The sequence below is a fragment of the Aristolochia californica genome, unplaced genomic scaffold (assembly GCF_029961685.1).
Source record: "Aristolochia californica isolate CCGP_79_NKW_82.1479 unplaced genomic scaffold, dmAriCali1.0.hap1 SCAF_4, whole genome shotgun sequence".
Taxonomy (NCBI): domain Eukaryota; kingdom Viridiplantae; phylum Streptophyta; class Magnoliopsida; order Piperales; family Aristolochiaceae; genus Aristolochia; species Aristolochia californica.
Window position 1 is genome coordinate 41,750,842 of NW_027182103.1, and position 18,707 is coordinate 41,769,548.

An 18,707-nucleotide genomic window follows, 5' to 3' on the forward strand; every position below is an offset into this window, starting at 1 on the left:
AGACAGCCATAACAGCCACGAGAAGACAAAAAACTAGTTATACCTACTCGATTCTCGGATCCCTGTGCCCTGCACATTCTACCCATCTTCCACGGCCGCTTCTCCGGCCACCATTTGAGAATTTTCGACCTTTAGTAGTGGTGAATTGTGTCGGAAGTATTAGAATGAAAAGGTGAGGCGTTATATGGGCACTATTCTTCTGGATAACATGGTAAGCGAAAAGCATCCGGTCCGGAAGTCTTGTTTGTGCATGATTGGACGCCAACTTTACCGTAATTCATTGCACAGATTACAGTTTGGGAATTTGAATATTGGAACAGTAATAAGATCAACAATCTGATCGCCCAGGAACAAGTTGCGATCCTTTAAAAACCCAAATAAATGGCTCACCGGCCGTCTGGGCACAGACGAATTGATAATGCCTCCGTCCAACCCTAGTGAATCAATCCATATCGATATTCGGGTAGAGCTTCACTTGTACTGCAAGACGTTAACGTACAAGCCACATTAATCAACAATAGTTTGATGCAGGAGTAGAACCAGTAACAGGGCTGTTACATGCTACACAGCTGGGTTCGTCAATTTTTTAAAGAGAGAGAAAATCGAAAATGGTTGCCTTCAAAAGTCAACGGTTTCCAGGCCCCGTCATTCTCTGTTCCATCTAGCAATCCAAGGACGTACCCAAACCGTCTGATTTCGTTTACGACACGGGGCTGTCCAGATGTTGGACCCGAAGAGAAGCAGTGGGGCCGACTCGTTAGTAGCACGTGGTTGGTGAGGCCACGGTCCCACCTCTCGATTCTTCAAAATCTGTTGCGTGCTACTTCAGCTCAACACTTCCCACATCCCTCTTTAAAAAATATATATATATATTAATAATAATATTTTCAAGAAAAAGTGGGAAAAAAACGTTGGTCAGACTCAAAACCCAAAAGGGATTTGCAGGAAAATTGAGAAAACAGAAAGGGGGTCAGCGAAGTAAACCGTAAACAAGCGTTTTAAACAAGCGTTTTAGTAATTGTTTGAGCGCGAAACACACAAAGGAACATCTATACACCGAGATTTTCTCAGTTCTAAAATTTAAAACACTGTAGAAGCGACAAATTGGTTCGAGCGACGCGCTCAAACGTGTCTTTCAGAAGAAGAAAAATATATATCAGAGATTAATCGCCTGGGATTAAGGGTCCGTCCCCGAGTAATTAAATAAAAACACCGATTTTGATTTTCCTCCGCATGTGAGGTAACCCGTCTTCTTCTTCCTCTCCTGGGTCCAGAAGGCGCCTGTAAGCTGGTCCTCCACCGGGACTCTTTCCGGCGGAAAGCAACAAACCGGAGCCCTTCTAGTGCGAATTTCCTTAATTATTTTTTCTTCGAGTATGGCTACTAGTAAACATTATTGCAATGGATGTCCCTTTCAATTCTCAATCCAAGCTCTGCAGGTCCCGCCACCTCGTCTCTCAGCTCTCTCCCTCGAATGTGCAACAGTTTTCGATGGGCATAATGGTCATTTTGTATTATTCTCACTAATTATATGCTTGCTTAGAAAAAGTAAAAATGGTGGTTTGATTGGAGGCGGCGAATGGAACGGGGCGGTTCAAGTCAAGTCAATAAATCACGAGGAACGCGATATGACCGGCTGTTGGCCAACAACCTGCCACGTGGGGACTATCTTAGCCGCCCACGAGACCGTACTGAAATAATTGATAATAAATATTCTTTTTATTTTATATTTTTATATTTTTTTTTTCTGAAAATTATATTTTCTACGGGACCGCGGGGATATGTCAGCACATGGTGACATGTGTCACAGTCTGATAAATACAAACAAAATTTCCTATTAAGTATTTAACGAAACTTAATGGGTAAGCTTAGGATTAATTGAATGATATAAGCCGGTTAATATGTTACTTTATTCTGTTAATAGTAACATGATTGTCATTGGTCAATTTTTAAGTGCAGTAGAGAGAATCTTGTGGTTTTTCTGAGAACTCACCCTTTTCATCTCTGTGTTGGTTCTCTCAATTGGAAACTGGAATCGGCTCTTGAAAATTCCAAAAAGCAGCAGAAGCGATTGATGAAGCCTGAGGTAGGTGAAACTGCTTCAAAAAAAAACAAATAATAATAAATTGTAAAATGGTTAAAGAAAGTGGTCCTTGGACTGTATGCAAGGAAATTTTGCGTTGCATTGCATGGCCTAATTAATGTCCTAATGAATGATTTCTGTAGGGTTCTTTAGGATTCCGTCCGATATAGTATTGGGTCTGCCCTACCTTCATGCAGCACTGGGAAGGTCGATTTAGTGGGGAGGGGTGACCCGGGGGTCCCTGTGGCAGGTTCATTAAAGCAAGACCATTTGCTTTAGTCCACTTTTGGGAAGAGAGAGATTTACAAGGATTTTAGTCGATATTTTCGCTTTTTCTGAGATTACGAGCCTCGCCAAGTTCAGGCTTCAATCTTCAAGATTTCGTGCACGAAAGAACTCAAAAAGCTTTAAAGTGGGTAAAATGTTTCTGTCATTGCTTTGTATCAGCAAAAGCCGCGTATGCTTGTGTCTTTGAACTCGTAAATTTACAACTGAGAGCCGACTGCTTTCGAGTTTCGACCATTAATGGAATTAAGACTATTTACATCGAGGAAAAAAAAAAAAAGGAAAAAAAAAGGGGAATGGAGTCATGGACTCTGACATCAAAATTGAGCCAAAAGGGTGAGAATCTGTTGAGAAATAATAGTGATTTTGAATCAGATCTTGATCTTGAGTTTAAATGGTTTCTACAAGAGGGATGTCTTATTCTCTCTGTCACCGAAATGCTAATTTATCCGAGTACTGAATAGAAACAGTCGATTCCGATAAAAAAGCAAAAGTTTAAGAATTTAAATTAAGGAGCTAGAATAGTTTTCTGGGTATTTAATAGAGTGGGTGACTGGTTCTTGGCTTGGACTGGGACAGCCAATCTTAAAGATTCCAGAGAGGCAGATAGAAATCTCAACTTGAGGGTTCTGGGTATATTATCAAAAGCCGATTACAATTTTCAATCCCATGTGCCAGCTTTCCTATAATGATCTAAACGACTATAAATACCTGGTCCTTTGATGCTTTCGAATCCAACACTGCACCTCTCCTCTCTTCGCAAGAGAGGGACTGGCAGAAGAAACTCGTTCGGGAAGCCAGAAAAGAAAAACCAGGGTGGGATTCTTCGCGTGACGCCGACTCTCCTGCAGCCCATGAAGACGACAATCGGCGACCCCTTTTGGGGTCGTCTATGGCCTCAATTACTGGTGGCCATGGCCATCCTCTTCATCTCCACCAATGTAGGTACCGCATCTGCTGAACCGTACTTGTATGCTTCTCCTCCACCACCACCGTATCTGTATAAATCGCCGCCTCCGCCGCCTGCATACTACTATAAGTCGCCACCTCCGCCGTCCCCGTCTCCACCACCTCCCCATTACTACTATAAATCACCGCCGCCGCCTTCACCGTCACCACCACCTCCCTACTACTATAAGTCCCCACCACCGCCTTCACCATCCCCACCGCCGCCATACTACTACAAGTCACCGCCCCCTCCATCACCATCTCCTCCACCTCCTTACTATTACAAATCTCCCCCACCACCCGTTAAATCTCCACCTCCACCTTACTACTACAAATCTCCCCCACCACCAGTCAAGTCTCCACCTCCGCCTTACTACTATGAATCTCCACCACCACCGGTTAAATCTCCACCTCCACCTTACTACTATGAATCTCCACCACCACCTTACTACTACAAGTCTCCTCCTCCACCCGTGAAGTCTCCACCACCACCTTACTACTATGAGTCTCCACCACCGCCCGTGAAGTCTCCACCCCCACCTTACTACTACAAGTCTCCTCCTCCACCGGTGAAGTCTCCTCCTCCACCTTACTACTATGAGTCTCCACCACCACCGGTTAAATCTCCACCCCCACCTTACTACTATGAATCTCCACCACCACCGGTGAAGTCTCCACCCCCACCTTACTACTATGAGTCTCCACCACCGCCCGTGAAGTCTCCACCTCCACCTTACTACTACAAGTCGCCTCCTCCACCGGTGAAGTCTCCACCTCCACCTTACTACTACAAGTCTCCTCCTCCACCGGTGAAGTCTCCACCACCACCTTACTACTATGAGTCTCCTCCTCCACCGGTGAAGTCTCCACCACCACCTTACTACTATGAGTCTCCTCCTCCACCGGTGAAGTCTCCACCCCCACCTTACTACTACAAGTCTCCTCCTCCACCGGTGAAGTCTCCACCACCACCTTACTACTATGAGTCTCCACCACCGCCCGTGAAGTCTCCACCTCCGCCTTACTACTACAAGTCTCCTCCTCCACCGGTGAAGTCTCCACCTCCACCTTACTACTACAAGTCTCCTCCTCCTCCTGTTAAGTCTCCACCTCCACCGTACTACTATAAGTCTCCACCACCACCTTCTCCCTCCCCTCCACCACCTTACTACTATAAATCTCCCCCACCACCTGTGAAATATCCACCTTCACCTTATTACTACAATTCTCCTCCTCCACCCGTGAAGTCTCCACCACCACCATACTATTACAAGTCTCCTCCTCCACCATCACCAGTGCCGCATCCGCCCTACTATTACAATTCTCCTCCGCCGCCAGTGCCTCACCCATACCCTCCCCACCACCCTCTCATTGTTAAGGTCATCGGAAAAGTGTACTGCTACAAGTGCTACGACTGGGCATACCCGGCCAAGTCCCACAACAAGAAACATCTCAAAGGTATGCTTGACAATTTTCTCAGAGAAAGAAATTCAACGTTAAGTTTCCAATTGAACCTTTTTAGTAATACTATCATTGATTGCTTGAAAATTGAGTCTTGAGTTTATTTCTTTCAACACTTAAGCAAGATTAGCTATGAAGAAAGATTAATTGTGCATTCAATTTCAATGCCGTCAGAAGACTTTTCTTCTTATTATTATATATAATATACATCGAGATGATGTAAATGACAAGACATTCGTTTAGATGCCAGTATTAATTTAAAATATTAATGATCAAGGTAGTTACTGCTGCCCAATATGTCATTTGACTTTCCTAACACACATTCTATACTGGTTTTTGGATGAATAGGTGCCGTTGTGGAAATCACTTGCAAAGCTGGTGACAAAGAAATTGTAGCCTATGGAAAGACCAAGATCAATGGCAAGTACAGCATCCCTGTAGAAGGGTTTGAATACGAGAAATACGGAGCCAAGGCATGCAAGGCCAAGCTTCACATAGCGCCCAAGGGCTCTCTTTGCAATATTCCCACTAACATTCACAATGGGAAGAAGGGGGCAACGCTGAAAGTGAAATCCAAGACGTACTATGAAGTAGTCCTGCAAGCCAAACCATTTGCCTACGCTCCTAAGAAACCATACGAGGAGTGTCACAAGCGAAAGCCCACACCATCGCCTTACTACTATACCTCTCCTCCACCCCCAACACCCACTTACTACTACAAGTCACCTCCACCTCCACCACCCAAATACTATTACAAGTCTCCACCTCCACCGGTATATCACTACAAGTCACCTCCCCCTCCATCACCCAAATATTACTATAAGTCTCCACCCCCTCCAGTATATTATTACAAATCACCACCACCTCCATCACCATCACCACCCCCTCCCTACTATTACAAGTCACCACCACCTCCATCACCTTCACCACCTCATCCTTACTATTACAAATCCCCTCCACCACCATCGCCATCTCCTCTTCCACCCTACTACTACAAATCTCCACCTCCACCCTCACCATCACCACACCCACCATACTACTACAAGTCCCCACCCACTCCATCACCATCTCCTCCACCACCCTACTACTACAAATCTCCTCCACCTCCTTCCCCATCCCCACCACCTCCGTACTACTACAAGTCCCCACCTCCACCTTCCCCATCACCGCCACCTCCTTACTACTACAAGTCTCCACCTCCTCCATCTCCATCTCCGCCTCCTCCATACTACTACAAGTCCCCACCTCCTCCATCACCATCTCCACCACCTCCTTACTATTACAAGTCTCCGCCTCCGCCATCACCATCACCTCCTCCCCCGTACTACTACAAGTCCCCGCCTCCGCCATCTCCATCTCCGCCTCCTCCATACTACTACAAGTCCCCACCTCCTCCATCACCATCTCCACCACCTCCTTACTACTACAAGTCCCCACCTCCGCCATCACCATCACCTCCTCCCCCGTACCACTACAAGTCCCCACCTCCTCCATCACCATCACCTCCTCCCCCGTACTACTACAAGTCCCCACCTCCTCCATCACCATCGCCTCTTCCCCCATACTACTACAAATCCCCACCTCCTCCGTCACCTTCCCCACCTCCACCTTACTACTACAAGTCCCCACCTCCTCCATCACCATCACCTCCTCCCCCATACTACTACAAATCACCCCCACCTCCCTCGCCATCACCTCCACCTCCATACCACTACAAGTCACCCCCACCACCATCGCCATCTCCTCCACCTCCCTACTATTACAAATCTCCACCACCACCATCCTCATCCCCTCCACCTCCCTACCACTACGTCTCTCCACCACCACCTTCACCATCCCCCCCACCTCCCTATCACTACAAGTCCCCTCCGCCACCATCACCATCCCCACACCCGGCATACATCTACGCATCACCACCACCTCCAGTACACTACTAATTAGTATAAAAGAGGAGAAGACTTTCCATCCTCGCAAATCAAGTGAGTACCGATTAGTTCGATTTTCTCTAAATGAATATGGTTCAGTAATTACACCCAGTCTTTTCCACTAAAATTAAAGCATATGCAAATCATATTTCTCACAACTGTTGTAATGTGGGTAAACAGGATTTGACTGCGAGTGTGAAATAAGCGAAAGCAGCAGTTGGAAGAAGCTATGTTCTCTAGCTTCCAGTCGTAGTCCGCGGTCTTCTGCGAATAAGGGTCCGAAGTACTGTAGCAAAAATGGTTTCAACCATGATGACAGTAGAGGCCGAAGAAACCTTGCAGTGGTTATCTTGCATGCAGTAGTGTTGGCTTCCTCAAGTAAGTTGGGTTCCATCAGAAAGGTCGCGGATGGTTCCTCCAAGAAGAACAAAAAAGAAAGATTTCTCCAAGCAAGGATGTAGTATAAGTTAGGTGTTTTAAGAATATTTTTTTGTGGACGAAGTTATTTATTGTTGTATAGCCCTATTTGTTTGACCTTTGTATTTGTGGGGCATTTGTTTCTAGAGCTTTCTCTTGTGCTCTGTGCACTCATTGGCAATAAAGACAGACCTTTCGTTGTCTCAAAAAAACTACTTAGTTGCTGCTCTCTTCGTCTTGTCTTCCATCCTAAAACTAATAACACATCTCTGTTTCGTTAGTAAACGATCATGCAATACGTCAACCCCATATCTCATCAACGTTGCCCCAAAGCTTACCTCTAATATTCTCGCCAACTCTTCTCTCCACACACTGGAAAGGTAAGCACTCAATAATTTATCTTATTTTCGAACCATTCAATCATTTTCTACACATATGGACAGTCTGTTGGCCCTACTCAGAACTGTGATGTGCTTCGAAGGTTATGAATTTCCTTCTGTTTAATCATGGTTCTCCTGCCATTTAATTGAATGCTATAATGTAAAGAGCAAAGGTAGTGGACTCGCGGCTTTTCCAAAAGCTGCAAAGCTCGTCTGTCATTCCTCCGCTTTGCTCCCGCAAAAGAGAAAATCTTATATGTTATGGACCATCTTCAAAATAATCAAAAACTGTTTTATTTTTTTATTTTTTTTAACGAAATAATCTGTAATTTTCTTTCAACTGGGAAGATAATGAAGTGACGTTCTACCTGCTATATCCCTTGTCGGGACGCGATCCCTTCTGTACTCATCTGTCGTGGACCATTTTTAGTTCATATTTTCTTGTACAAACAAATAGATAAAGATTTACAGGTAAAAAGAGGACAGGCTCCGGTGTAGCCCCTCTTCGCTTTCTAACATCGCTTTGCTCTCCCTCTCCTCAAGCAAAGCCTGCAAAAACTACTTTCATGACAAGCTAATTCGAGAGGTGAACCACCTTCCCTGGCAAGGCAAGCATAAAACCATCTAATGGGACCACATTGCTAGAGGACCAGGGCGGCGAACGGGAGCTCACCTTTTGAAGGTTCTCATGGGTTTTTGTTTGAGATGGTCTGGAAGAGGGAAAAGGGACAAATGATTCGTGGAATAAGATAATGAGGTAGCTTTGATTGATGAATTAAAATCATATCATTGACAATCGGCGGAACCCAGAAGAAAAAAAAAAGCTTCGACTTTTTAAAGGAGGAAACATAATGATGCATCCACCTAACCTTAACTGCTCTGGACAAAGCATCTTTCCCACGCGAGGCGGGTTGCTGACGCGCAATGGCTCTTGGGTAGCTCAGTGGGGTCCTAATAATGGAGGAATTGGGTACGCGTAACGAATACGACATTTGGGTATGTGACATTTCGCAAACGCCGAAGAGGAAAAGGAAGCCTGTTAGGGATCAGAGATCCGAAAGTCCAAGTAGGACCCGGTCAGGTATCCTCCGGCGTTTCGTAGCGACACTGACGGAAGTGACTGCTATTTCACTTTGGAAGCCACTTGATGTCGGATCGGATAGTTTGGAGGCCGCGGCGAAGAGTTGGGGAAAACCGTAACCACCCACGCACCAGGACACACCAGAGCATGCCGGTGGCTACCCGGTGCTGAAGATAAAACAAGGACACACCGAAGCATGCCGGTGGATACCCGGTAACTGAAAGAAAACAGGGAAAAACTAAGAAGGCTTTACTTGATGAGTTCACATTTGATTTAAGCCATAAACATTAACAATTGATTCTCCTTGTTCCAATACTTCATATTTTTGTAAGAACTAACGGTGAGGATTACTCAAAATTTTCCTCCGCCGAAGAGAAACTTCCCATGTTCCTTACCTCATCTTCCATTGCAATTCTTTTCCCTGATTCAGCACATGCATTACAGTCGTATTTCTTCTCATGAAACAGTCGCCTTTCACACAGTTGAATGCAACATAGCAGGCAGTCTCTTCCGCCTCGTCCGAAAGTTTTCAAGGATGGTTAGAGGGGGTTTAGCATGAACGCCACCCAGCTTCCCTTTTATTTATTCTTATTCATTTACAAAGAAGCTTTTGTAGGCTTCTGAGAGTGGTATTTTATGGTTGATAATCGGGACGTGAGGATTCCTGAGACTAGGAATATTTTCTGAAATTTCCAGCATACAAATTCCACTGACCAGACTTTGTTTAAAAAATCCCAATAACCCGCATTAAATTTGCATAAGAGAATCTTTAAAATATTTTATTGTTCAAAACCCAAATAGGCAAGAGAAGAAGGAACACGTCAGGCCCCATGATACTCTTCCCAGCTCGGTGAAAACTGTGTCAAAACATTCTTTACTCTGACCCAAATAAATGTTGGACAAGAAGATGGTAAATTTTGATAGCACGAAGATGTTATTCCCTCATTTCTTGAATTGACTTACAGAATGGGAATGGAAAGGCGCTCTTTCTTAGAAGATAGTGGGAATGAATAAACAACTGAATTGAGTTATTTTCAATGGTTAAACCGAAGAGACTGGAGCTGTCACCAAAGGACGGACTCGATTATGGATTATAATAAGAGAAATACATGGAATTAATGAAAGAATGTGACTTGTTCTCAAGCCAGTCTGTGCCAAGTGCCGACCAGCCCTGTAGAGAGATCAGGCGAACAGATAAGAAAATAGTCCAACTAGATCAAATCCCTGCTAAGGATCCCAGAAGTATAAATACCGGCTGCATGAGGGGCCTCCTCATCCACCTCTTCATCCGCGACCGTTTTTCAAAGAGTTGTGTCTAGCAGAGAAGATTGCCTGGAATTAGTTAATTTCTCCAGCAGCTGATGAATTTCGCAATGGGCGACCCCCGTTGGGGTCGTCTGCGGCCTCAACTACTGGCTGCCTTCGCCCTTCTCTTCCTATCTAGCCATATAGAGGCAGTGTCCGCTGAGACGTACTCGTACCAGTTACCTCCACCTCCTTACGTTTATAAGTCGCCGCCATCACTATCTCCCTCTCATCCACCACCTTACATTTACAAATCTCCACCGCTTCCATCTCCATCAGTGCCAACTATGAGTCTCCGCCACTACCTGTGAAGTCTCCACCACCACCTATGAAATCTCCGCCACCACCTTACTATTACAAGTCTCCACCACCACCTTACTATTACATGTCTCCACCACCACCTGTGAATCTCCGCCACCACCTTACTATTACAAGTCTCCACCACCACCTGTGAAATCTCCGCCACCACCTTACTATTACAAGTCTCCACCACCACCTTACTATTACAAGTCTCCACCACCACCTGTGAAATCTCCGCCACCACCTTACTATTACAAGTCTCCACCACCACCAGTGAAATCTCCGCCACCACCTTACTATTGCATGTCTCCACCACCACCTGTGAAATCTCCATCTCCACCTTACTATTACAAGTCTCCACCTCGGCCAATGAAGTCTTCACCCCCTCATTACTACTACAAGTCTCCGCCACCTCCTTCCCCCTCATCACCGCTACCATACTACTATAAATCACCACCTCCACCAGTGAAATCACCGCATGCTCCATACTATTACAAGTCCCCTCCACCACCATCTCCATCTTCTCCACTTTCCTACTATTACAAGTCTCCACCACCACCTTTTTCCAAACCAAAACCTTACGACTATAGTTCACCTCCACTACCAGTTAAGTCACCACTCCCATCTTACTACAAGTCTCCACCACTGTCATCACCATCTCCTCCACCTCCCTATTACTATAAGTCCCCTCCACCACCTTCTCCGTCCCCACCATCTCCGTCGCCTCCACCATCATACTATTACAATTCTCCCCCTCCACCATCATCTATGCCTCATCCTCCCTACCACTACAAGCCTCTACCAGCACCAATCCACTACCCATACCCTCACCATAGCCAATTAGTTTTCAAGGTCGTAGGAAAGGTGTACTGCTACAAGTGCTACGACTGGGCATATCCTGCCAAATCCCATAACAAGAAACATCTTAAAGACGAATCTTGGCAGTATTTTCTTGATCAAGTCTGAATATTGTCGTTGGACCTCTCTAATCCATTAATTTGTATTGGTGTATTCCTTTGCAAGTGTTGTTGTTAAGGTTGTTGGAATTATGGTTTCAAATATATTATTTATAAAATAAAATTACTATGATTTATATGGCGTGGGGCCCACTTCTAGATGTTTTATTATTGGATGTTCAGTATAGGGAATAATGGCCAGCACATCCCCCTGTAGAGGTAGATTAAATGGGTGCATTGATTTAGTGGACACATCCCTTGGAAATAATGAGATGTGTCTCTCTTGAGGGGATGTATCTCTCTTGAGAGGATGTATCTCTTCTAAGAAGATGCGTCCTTATGAATAGTCATTAGTGTTATACCCTTTGGAAATCTAAAAATTCCTCCATGGTCTTACAAGTGAGGCTAAGGCTATTTGCACACCTAGTCTGGCTGAAAGGGAGCAAGCTTATCACTTGTAAACAAATTATAAAAGGTTATTTTGTGCACTTCAAGTTCTATTTATATTATGCAAGATGAAAGGTACGCTCTCTTTATTCTTCGTATTTCAAATCTATGATATATGTATGGATCTCGTGATAAGGAGAATTATGGAGGATTTAATATCTATTTCTATGATGTTTATTTTATTTTTATTAGACATTATGTCTAACAAATACAAGTGAATAATGCCTCTACTGGTATCATAGAGATAAAATCTAATTTTGATATTTTTTCCATATTTGTTTTTATTTTTTGGCTATGTATTTGTGAATGGAAATAAGCCTAATTTAGACTTATTGAGTTATGGCGCCGCAGGCGGGCCTGCCAATGCGCGAGCCTGTTGCGCGCGGGCCTGCTGGTGCAGGCTACTGTGCGCGGGCTTATTGGTGCAGGCTGTTGTGCGCGAGCTTGCTGGTGCGGACTGTTGCGCGCGGGCCTGCTAGTGCAGGTCTATAATGACCCAGGACCTTGAACCAAACCGGGTTTTACTTATATAATGAGCCAGAATGTGTTTTAAGGGTTTATTTTTACCCAGAATTTTATTTTGAATGGTAATTTGCAAAATCCCCAAAGGGTAATGCATTTTGTATAGATTAAATTAATTTTATGTGTTTATTTTGAGTATAATTTGTTTTACGTGTTATACTAATTTTATTATACGATTAACAAATTCCCCAAAGGGTAATGCGAGTTATATAATTAGATTAGTATATTATAAATTAATTCATATGAATCCCAAAGGGTAAGTATGAATTAACCTTTTTTGTTTGTTTGTGATATTGTTGTTTGTTTATTATGTGTGGAATGATTTGCCTAGTAACTCTCATGAATCCCCAAAGGGTAAGTGGGAGTACTAGATGGCTGAGATGATTGTATAATTATGTATGTTCTCCCAAATATTAAAATTTTTTCTGGATGACAGGAACATCCAGTAGTGGACATAATTTTGCCGAGTCCCTAAAGAGAAATGTACTTGATGAAACTAATTATGTGAACTGGTTACAACGGGTTGACTTAATGCTACGAAACTATAGGTTTGATAAGATTATCAAAGTGGATACTCCTCCTAAAAGACCTTCCCAAGTAAACTATCCCCATAATTTGGAACAGTATAAGAAGGACCTTAGAAAATTCAAGGAATGGGATGATACTAATGAAATTTCTAGGTTACATATTCTTGGGGCTCTAAGTGAGACTTTCTTGATGACTTATTTTCATGTCCCCACTACAAAAGAGATTCTCGACCAGATTAAGGCTAAATATGGTAAAAAGTTGTCTACTCACATCAATAACTTATGGCAAAAGTTCACTTGTGTCAAATGTGCAGAAAATGCTGATGTGAGAAAACATGTAAATGACATGCTTGCCATGGCAGATGAGTTACAATATCATGGTAGACCAATGGATGAAGAAACTAAAGTGGTCACCATTATCAACTCTTTACCCAAATCTCTCAAATATATTCAAGATTTTTATTCTTTGTCCAAGACAGAGTGAACTATATTTGATTTGGTTAATATGATCGACCACCAATCCGATAGACTCAATCCAAGTATTGAGTTAGATAAACCTTCACCTAGCGCTAACGTAATTTTGAAGCCGAAGAAGAAGAATTTTAAGAAGAAGGGAAAGAAATTTCGATTTCAAAACTTCAAGGACAAAAAGGTCAATCAACAAAGGGTTGAAGTACATGCAAATCAACATGTTTGGTTCTTCTGTAATAAGCCAGGACATATAAAGAAGTACTGTAGGGCTTTGAAAACCATGCAAGAAGGGCAACAGGAGAACACTAGTGACTCCTTATCTCTTGAAACTTGTACTATTTATATCAAGCCTTGTAGTTGGTGGGCTGATTCTGGTGCAACTGCTCATGTATCAAATGAATTGCAGGGCTTCAAGGAGTTAAGAAAGATTGAGGACAAAACAAGCTTTATTTACATGGGAAATGATGAAAAGGCCATTGTGGAAGGTGTGGGAACTTACCAGCTAAAGCTTGTTGATAACAAGTTTTTTTATTTAAAATATTGTCTTTATGCTCCTTCTATGAGAAGAAGTCTATTATCTATATCTTGTCTTGAGAAACTTGGATTTACATTTTACTTTGGAAGTAGAAAGTTTCTTATGTTATAAGATGATAAAGTTATTTTGAAAGGTTTTCAAAATTCTGGTCTATATCAATTGCAACTTAGTGGAAATATGGTGTTCAATGTTTCTACTTCTTCGGATATTAAAGAAAATAAATTGTATTTGTGGCATTTACGACTAGGGCATATAAACAATGATAGAATTACAAGACTTGTGACACAAGGATTATTGAAAAATCTTTCACATAATGATTTTCCTATTTGTGAGTGTTGTATATATGGAAAAATGACAAAGATACCATTTCCATCCAAAGGCTCAAGAAGTTCTCATGTTTTGGATATTATTCATTCTGATATATGTTGACCTATGAATGTGAATACTCGTAATGGTCATTCATATTTTATCACATTTATAGATGATTTCTCAAGATATGGAAGAGTATATTTACTGCATAGAAAAAATGAGGCCTTAGATTATTTCAAAACCTTGAAATTGGAGGTAGAAAATGCCACAGGAAGGAAGATCAAAACATTGCACACCGACAGAGGTGGAGAGTATTGTTTGGAGTTATTCTCTAAATTTTGCAAGTCAGACGAGATTATCCATATGTTTAGCATGCCTTATACACCTGAACAGAACGCTATTGCTGAAAGGAGGAATTGAACCTTACTAGAGATGGTAAGATCTATGATGGCTCTTGCAAATTTGCCAACATCCTTTTGGGGCGAAGCACTATTGACAACTACCTATATCTCAAATAGAGTGCCTTCAAAGTCGGTTGAGAAAATACCTTATGAGGTATGGTCAGGCAAAACTCCTAGTCTTAACCATTTTAAAGTATAGGGATGTGTTGCTCATGTTTTAAATCTTGATCCTAAGGACAAATTAAAGGATAAGACTCGAAGATGTTTATTCGTTGGGTACTCTGAACATTCGAAAGGATATAGGTTATATGATCCCAAGGAGAAGGTGATTATTGAAAGTAGACATGTAAAATTCATTGAGGATAGATTTGATTGTGATGAAGATTTAGTTATGAAGTCTCACTTGGAAGAATATGTTGAAATATCTTCTTCTGAATCTCCTTCTAATATAGAGAATTCCACCCCAAATGGATATTCGAAGAAGGACTAGAGAAAGAAAACCTAGTCAACTCCTATCATCTTCAAATTTTTATACCTATGCTGGAAAAACTTATAAAAGAACAAGGTTGAATGAAGACGTTACTAATCCTGACACTTACGAGCAAACACTCCTTGATGTGGATTTCGACAAGTGGAAGTCGGCAATGCAAGAAGAGATGGACTCTATGTATAAAAATAAAGTTTGGAAACTTGTTGATCCTCCTACATCGGTTAAGCCTATTAAGTGCAAGTGGATTTTTACAAGGAAGAGAAATGTTGAAGATAAAGTTGAAAGATTCAAAGCTCATCTTGTTGCCAAGGGTTTTACTCAACAATACAGGATTGATTATGATGAAACATTCTCTCCTGTTGCAAGAATACAGTCTATTCGAACTCTCCTGGCATTGGTTGCATATTATAACTATGAGTTGTTCCAAATGGATGTTAAAACCACTTTTCTAAATGGAAATTTGGATGAGAATATTTATATGGAACAACCACGTGGATTTGTTAGACCTGGAACTGAAACAAAGGTGTGTAAGTTGGACAAGTCTATTTACGGTTTGAAACAAGCCTCAAGATTATGAAATATCAAGTTCAATGAAGCAATTACAGCGTATGATTTTACTCAGAATCCAGAAGATCACTGTGTTTATATCAAAACAGTGGGAGATCGCATTGCTCTTCTTACTTTATACGTTGATGATATTTTATTAGCTGAGAATGATATTCAGTTACTCCAAGGTATAAAGACATGGTTGTTTCAGAAATTTGATATGAAAGACCTTGGTGAAGCTTCTTATATTCTTGGCCTTAAAATTCTAAGGGATAGAGCTTTGCGAAAATTAAGTTTGTCTCAAGAGAAGTATATCGACACTCTTCTGGATCGGTTTCACATGTCCAACTGTATACAAGGTAAAGTACCTTATGATAGTACTAAAAAGATGAGTCAGGTGGATTGTCCTTCTCGCCTCAAAGATAAGTTGGACGAATATAAGTATCCATATGCTTCTGCAGTGGGGAGTTTTATGTATGCTCTTATATGTACAATACCTGATCTTGCTTATGTTGCTAGGGTCCTTAGCCGGTTTCACTCACTGGGAAGGGGTTAAATGGGTAATGCGCTATTTAAAACGAACAAAGTCATATGCTTTGACTTATCAAGCGGACAAGTTGGAATTGATTGGTTATTCCGACTCAAATTATCAAGGATGTATTGATACCCTCAAGTCTACTTCTGGTTTTATCTTTATGTTTGGCGGAGGTGTCATTTCTTGGAAAAACAATAAGCAAGACTGTGTCGCGCAATCAACCATGGAGGCAGAATATGTGGCTATGAACTTAGCTACAAGGGAGGTTGTCTATCTTTGCAAATTCTTGCGAAGTCTTCTAGTGGTAGACTGTGTGGAGCGACCTATTCCTTTCTTTTGTGATAACGCATCTGCTATTGTTGTCACAAAAGATCCGAAGTGTCACTCCAAGGCTAAACATATCGAACGAAAATACCACTACATACGAGACATGCTGAGGTAGGAGGAAGTTGTTATTTATAAGATATCTTATCTGGACAACTTAGCTGATCCACTAACCAAATATCTTCCCATGACCAGTTTCACTTTCCATGTGCGGAACATGGGTTTGATTTGTTTATAATTGATGAGACCAAGTGGGAGAACATTGTTTTGTATACATTGTGGTCTTAATGATTTGTAATACTATGTCATGACATTGTAATTTATATTCCATGGAAGGCTCATTTTAAAATAATGCATATGTTTTTTTGTGATAATATGAGTACTCAGTGTATGCCTTGAGATTCAGCTTCCCTATTAGGTATGCACTTATACGTGTATACGTGAGGGTCTCAATAGGGAGTAATGGTTGAGTCTCTAAATTGTTCAGGCCAATGGGACTGCATAAGCACAGTTTCTTTTACGGCTAATACTCATGCTGGTATAGAGTTTTACCCTGAGCTCCTCAGGTACTGAGTATGCTATGGACGGTGAGATGCCTTGATGTCCAACTTTTCTATTAGGTATATACTTGTATGTATATACGGAAGGGTCTCAATAGGAATGTAGGGTTGGATGTCTAAATTATTCAGGCCTATGGTACTGATTAGGCACAGTTACCTTAGTGGCTAATACTCGAACTGGTATAGAGCTTTACCCTGAGTTCAGGTCCGAGTATGCTATGAATGGAGACCGTTGAACTGGCAAATTTGACAAGTATGGATTTGGTTTATTCCCCAGCCTTGGATATCTAAGATATATATTGTGTAGGCCCGGGTTAACTACACATGTATATTAAAGTGTTTAAGGTAATGCATATGGTCATGGTATGATTTTATGTGTCAAGATTGATTTTTCATGTTTTTTCGAGAATCGGAATTTGAAATGGATTTGAAACCAAGTGGGAGTTTGTTGGAATTATGGTTTCAAATATATTATTTATAAAATAAAATTACCATGATTCATATGGCGTGGGACCCACTTCTAGATGTTTTGTCATTGGATGTTCAGTACAGGGAATAATGGCCAACACATCCCCCTTGTAGAGGTAGATTAAATGGGTGCATTGACTTAGTGGACACATCCCTTGGAAATAAGGAGATGTGTCTCTCTTGAGGGGATGTATCTCTTCTAAGAGGATGTGTCCTTATGAAGAATAGTCATTAGTGCCACACCCTTTGGAAATTTATAAATTCCTCCATGGTCTTACAAGTGAGGCTAAGGCTATTTGCACACCCAGTCTAGCTGAACGGGAGCAAGCTTATCACTTGTAAACAAATTATAAAAGGTTATTTTGTGCACTTCAAGTTTTATTTATATTATGTAAGATGAAATGTACGCTCTCTTTATTCTTCTTATTTCAAATCTATGATATATGTATGGATCTCATGATAAGGAGAATTATGGAGGATTTAATATCTATTTCTATGATGTTTATTTTATTCTTATTAGACATTATGTCTAACAAAGGTCACTTGCAAAGCTGGTGAGGAAGAGATTGTCGCTTATGGAAATACCAAGATCAATGGCAAATACAACGTACGGGTTGAAGGATTTGACTATTTGAAATATGGAGGCAAGGCATGCAAAGCTAAACTTAACATGGCGCCCAAGGGCTCTCTTTGCAACATCGCCACCAACAAACAGAATGGCAAAAAGGGTGCAAGGGTGCAAGGTTAAAGGTGAAATCCAAGACATACGATGAAGTAGTGTTACAGGCCAAATACTTTGCATACACTTCGAAGAAGCCGTATGAAGAATGTGAAATGCCCAAGCCGAACCCACCTTCTTACCACTACAGCTCCCCATTGCCGCCAACGCCCGCCTCCACCACTAAAGTACAACTATAAGTCCCCTCCACCAGTCTACCATCACAAATAACCCCCACCACCACCCCCACTTAACTTTTGAAAAGTTAGGTTGACAAAAGGCGTTTACTATATATTTTTGTAGGTGTTTGTCCCAATAGGAAATTATAAGAAAAAATGTAAGTGCAAAATTTTTCATTTGACAATTTTTTTTGTGGTTGGTCAATTTTGGAGGATGAATTTTTTTTACTCGATTCTTCTTATCCACAAAATGTTGAAGTGAATAAAACAATGAGTTTCCTATATTTAGAATAAGATACAAAGGGGAAAAAAATAAACCCATAAACATTAAGTTATTATTTGATCACTTATACTACTTACCTCCACTTTGTATTTTGCTATTCATAGAGACCATTTCGTTTGTTTCTAGTGTAGATATAAATATATAATCAAATTTTTTTCTAGGATAGTGCAAATTTAAGAAAAATGGTTAAAATGATTCTTTAATAAAATTTGATATAAAGAAAAATGACTTTTTTGTATGGTAGTACAAAT

General features: G+C 41.5%; 1 protein-coding gene and 1 pseudogene across 1 annotated transcript; both read left to right on the forward strand.

Moving 5' to 3' along the window:
• The first annotated feature begins 3,075 nt into the window (after positions 1 to 3,075).
• Positions 3,076 to 7,331, forward strand: LOC137962219 (extensin-2-like). The gene is made up of 3 exons (XM_068808960.1): positions 3,076 to 4,774; positions 5,126 to 6,756; positions 6,883 to 7,331. The coding sequence occupies exons 1-2, from the start codon at positions 3,091 to 3,093 to the stop codon at positions 6,712 to 6,714; spliced, it is 3,273 nt and encodes a 1,090-aa protein (XP_068665061.1). The 5' UTR covers positions 3,076 to 3,090; the 3' UTR covers positions 6,715 to 6,756; positions 6,883 to 7,331.
• A 2,622-nt stretch (positions 7,332 to 9,953) lies between these two features.
• Positions 9,954 to 18,194, forward strand: LOC137963353 (extensin-like; annotated as a pseudogene).
• The last annotated feature ends 513 nt before the right edge of the window (positions 18,195 to 18,707 follow it).

Excerpts from the sequence above, each read along its gene's own strand:
- LOC137962219 (XM_068808960.1), top strand. The coding sequence starts at position 3,091 with ATGCTTTCGAATCCAACACTGCACCTCTCCTCTCTTCGCAAGAGAGGG. Across the intron at positions 4,775-5,125 it reads CAACAAGAAACATCTCAAAG|GTGCCGTTGTGGAAATCACT; the intron begins GTATGCTTGACA and ends TTGGATGAATAG.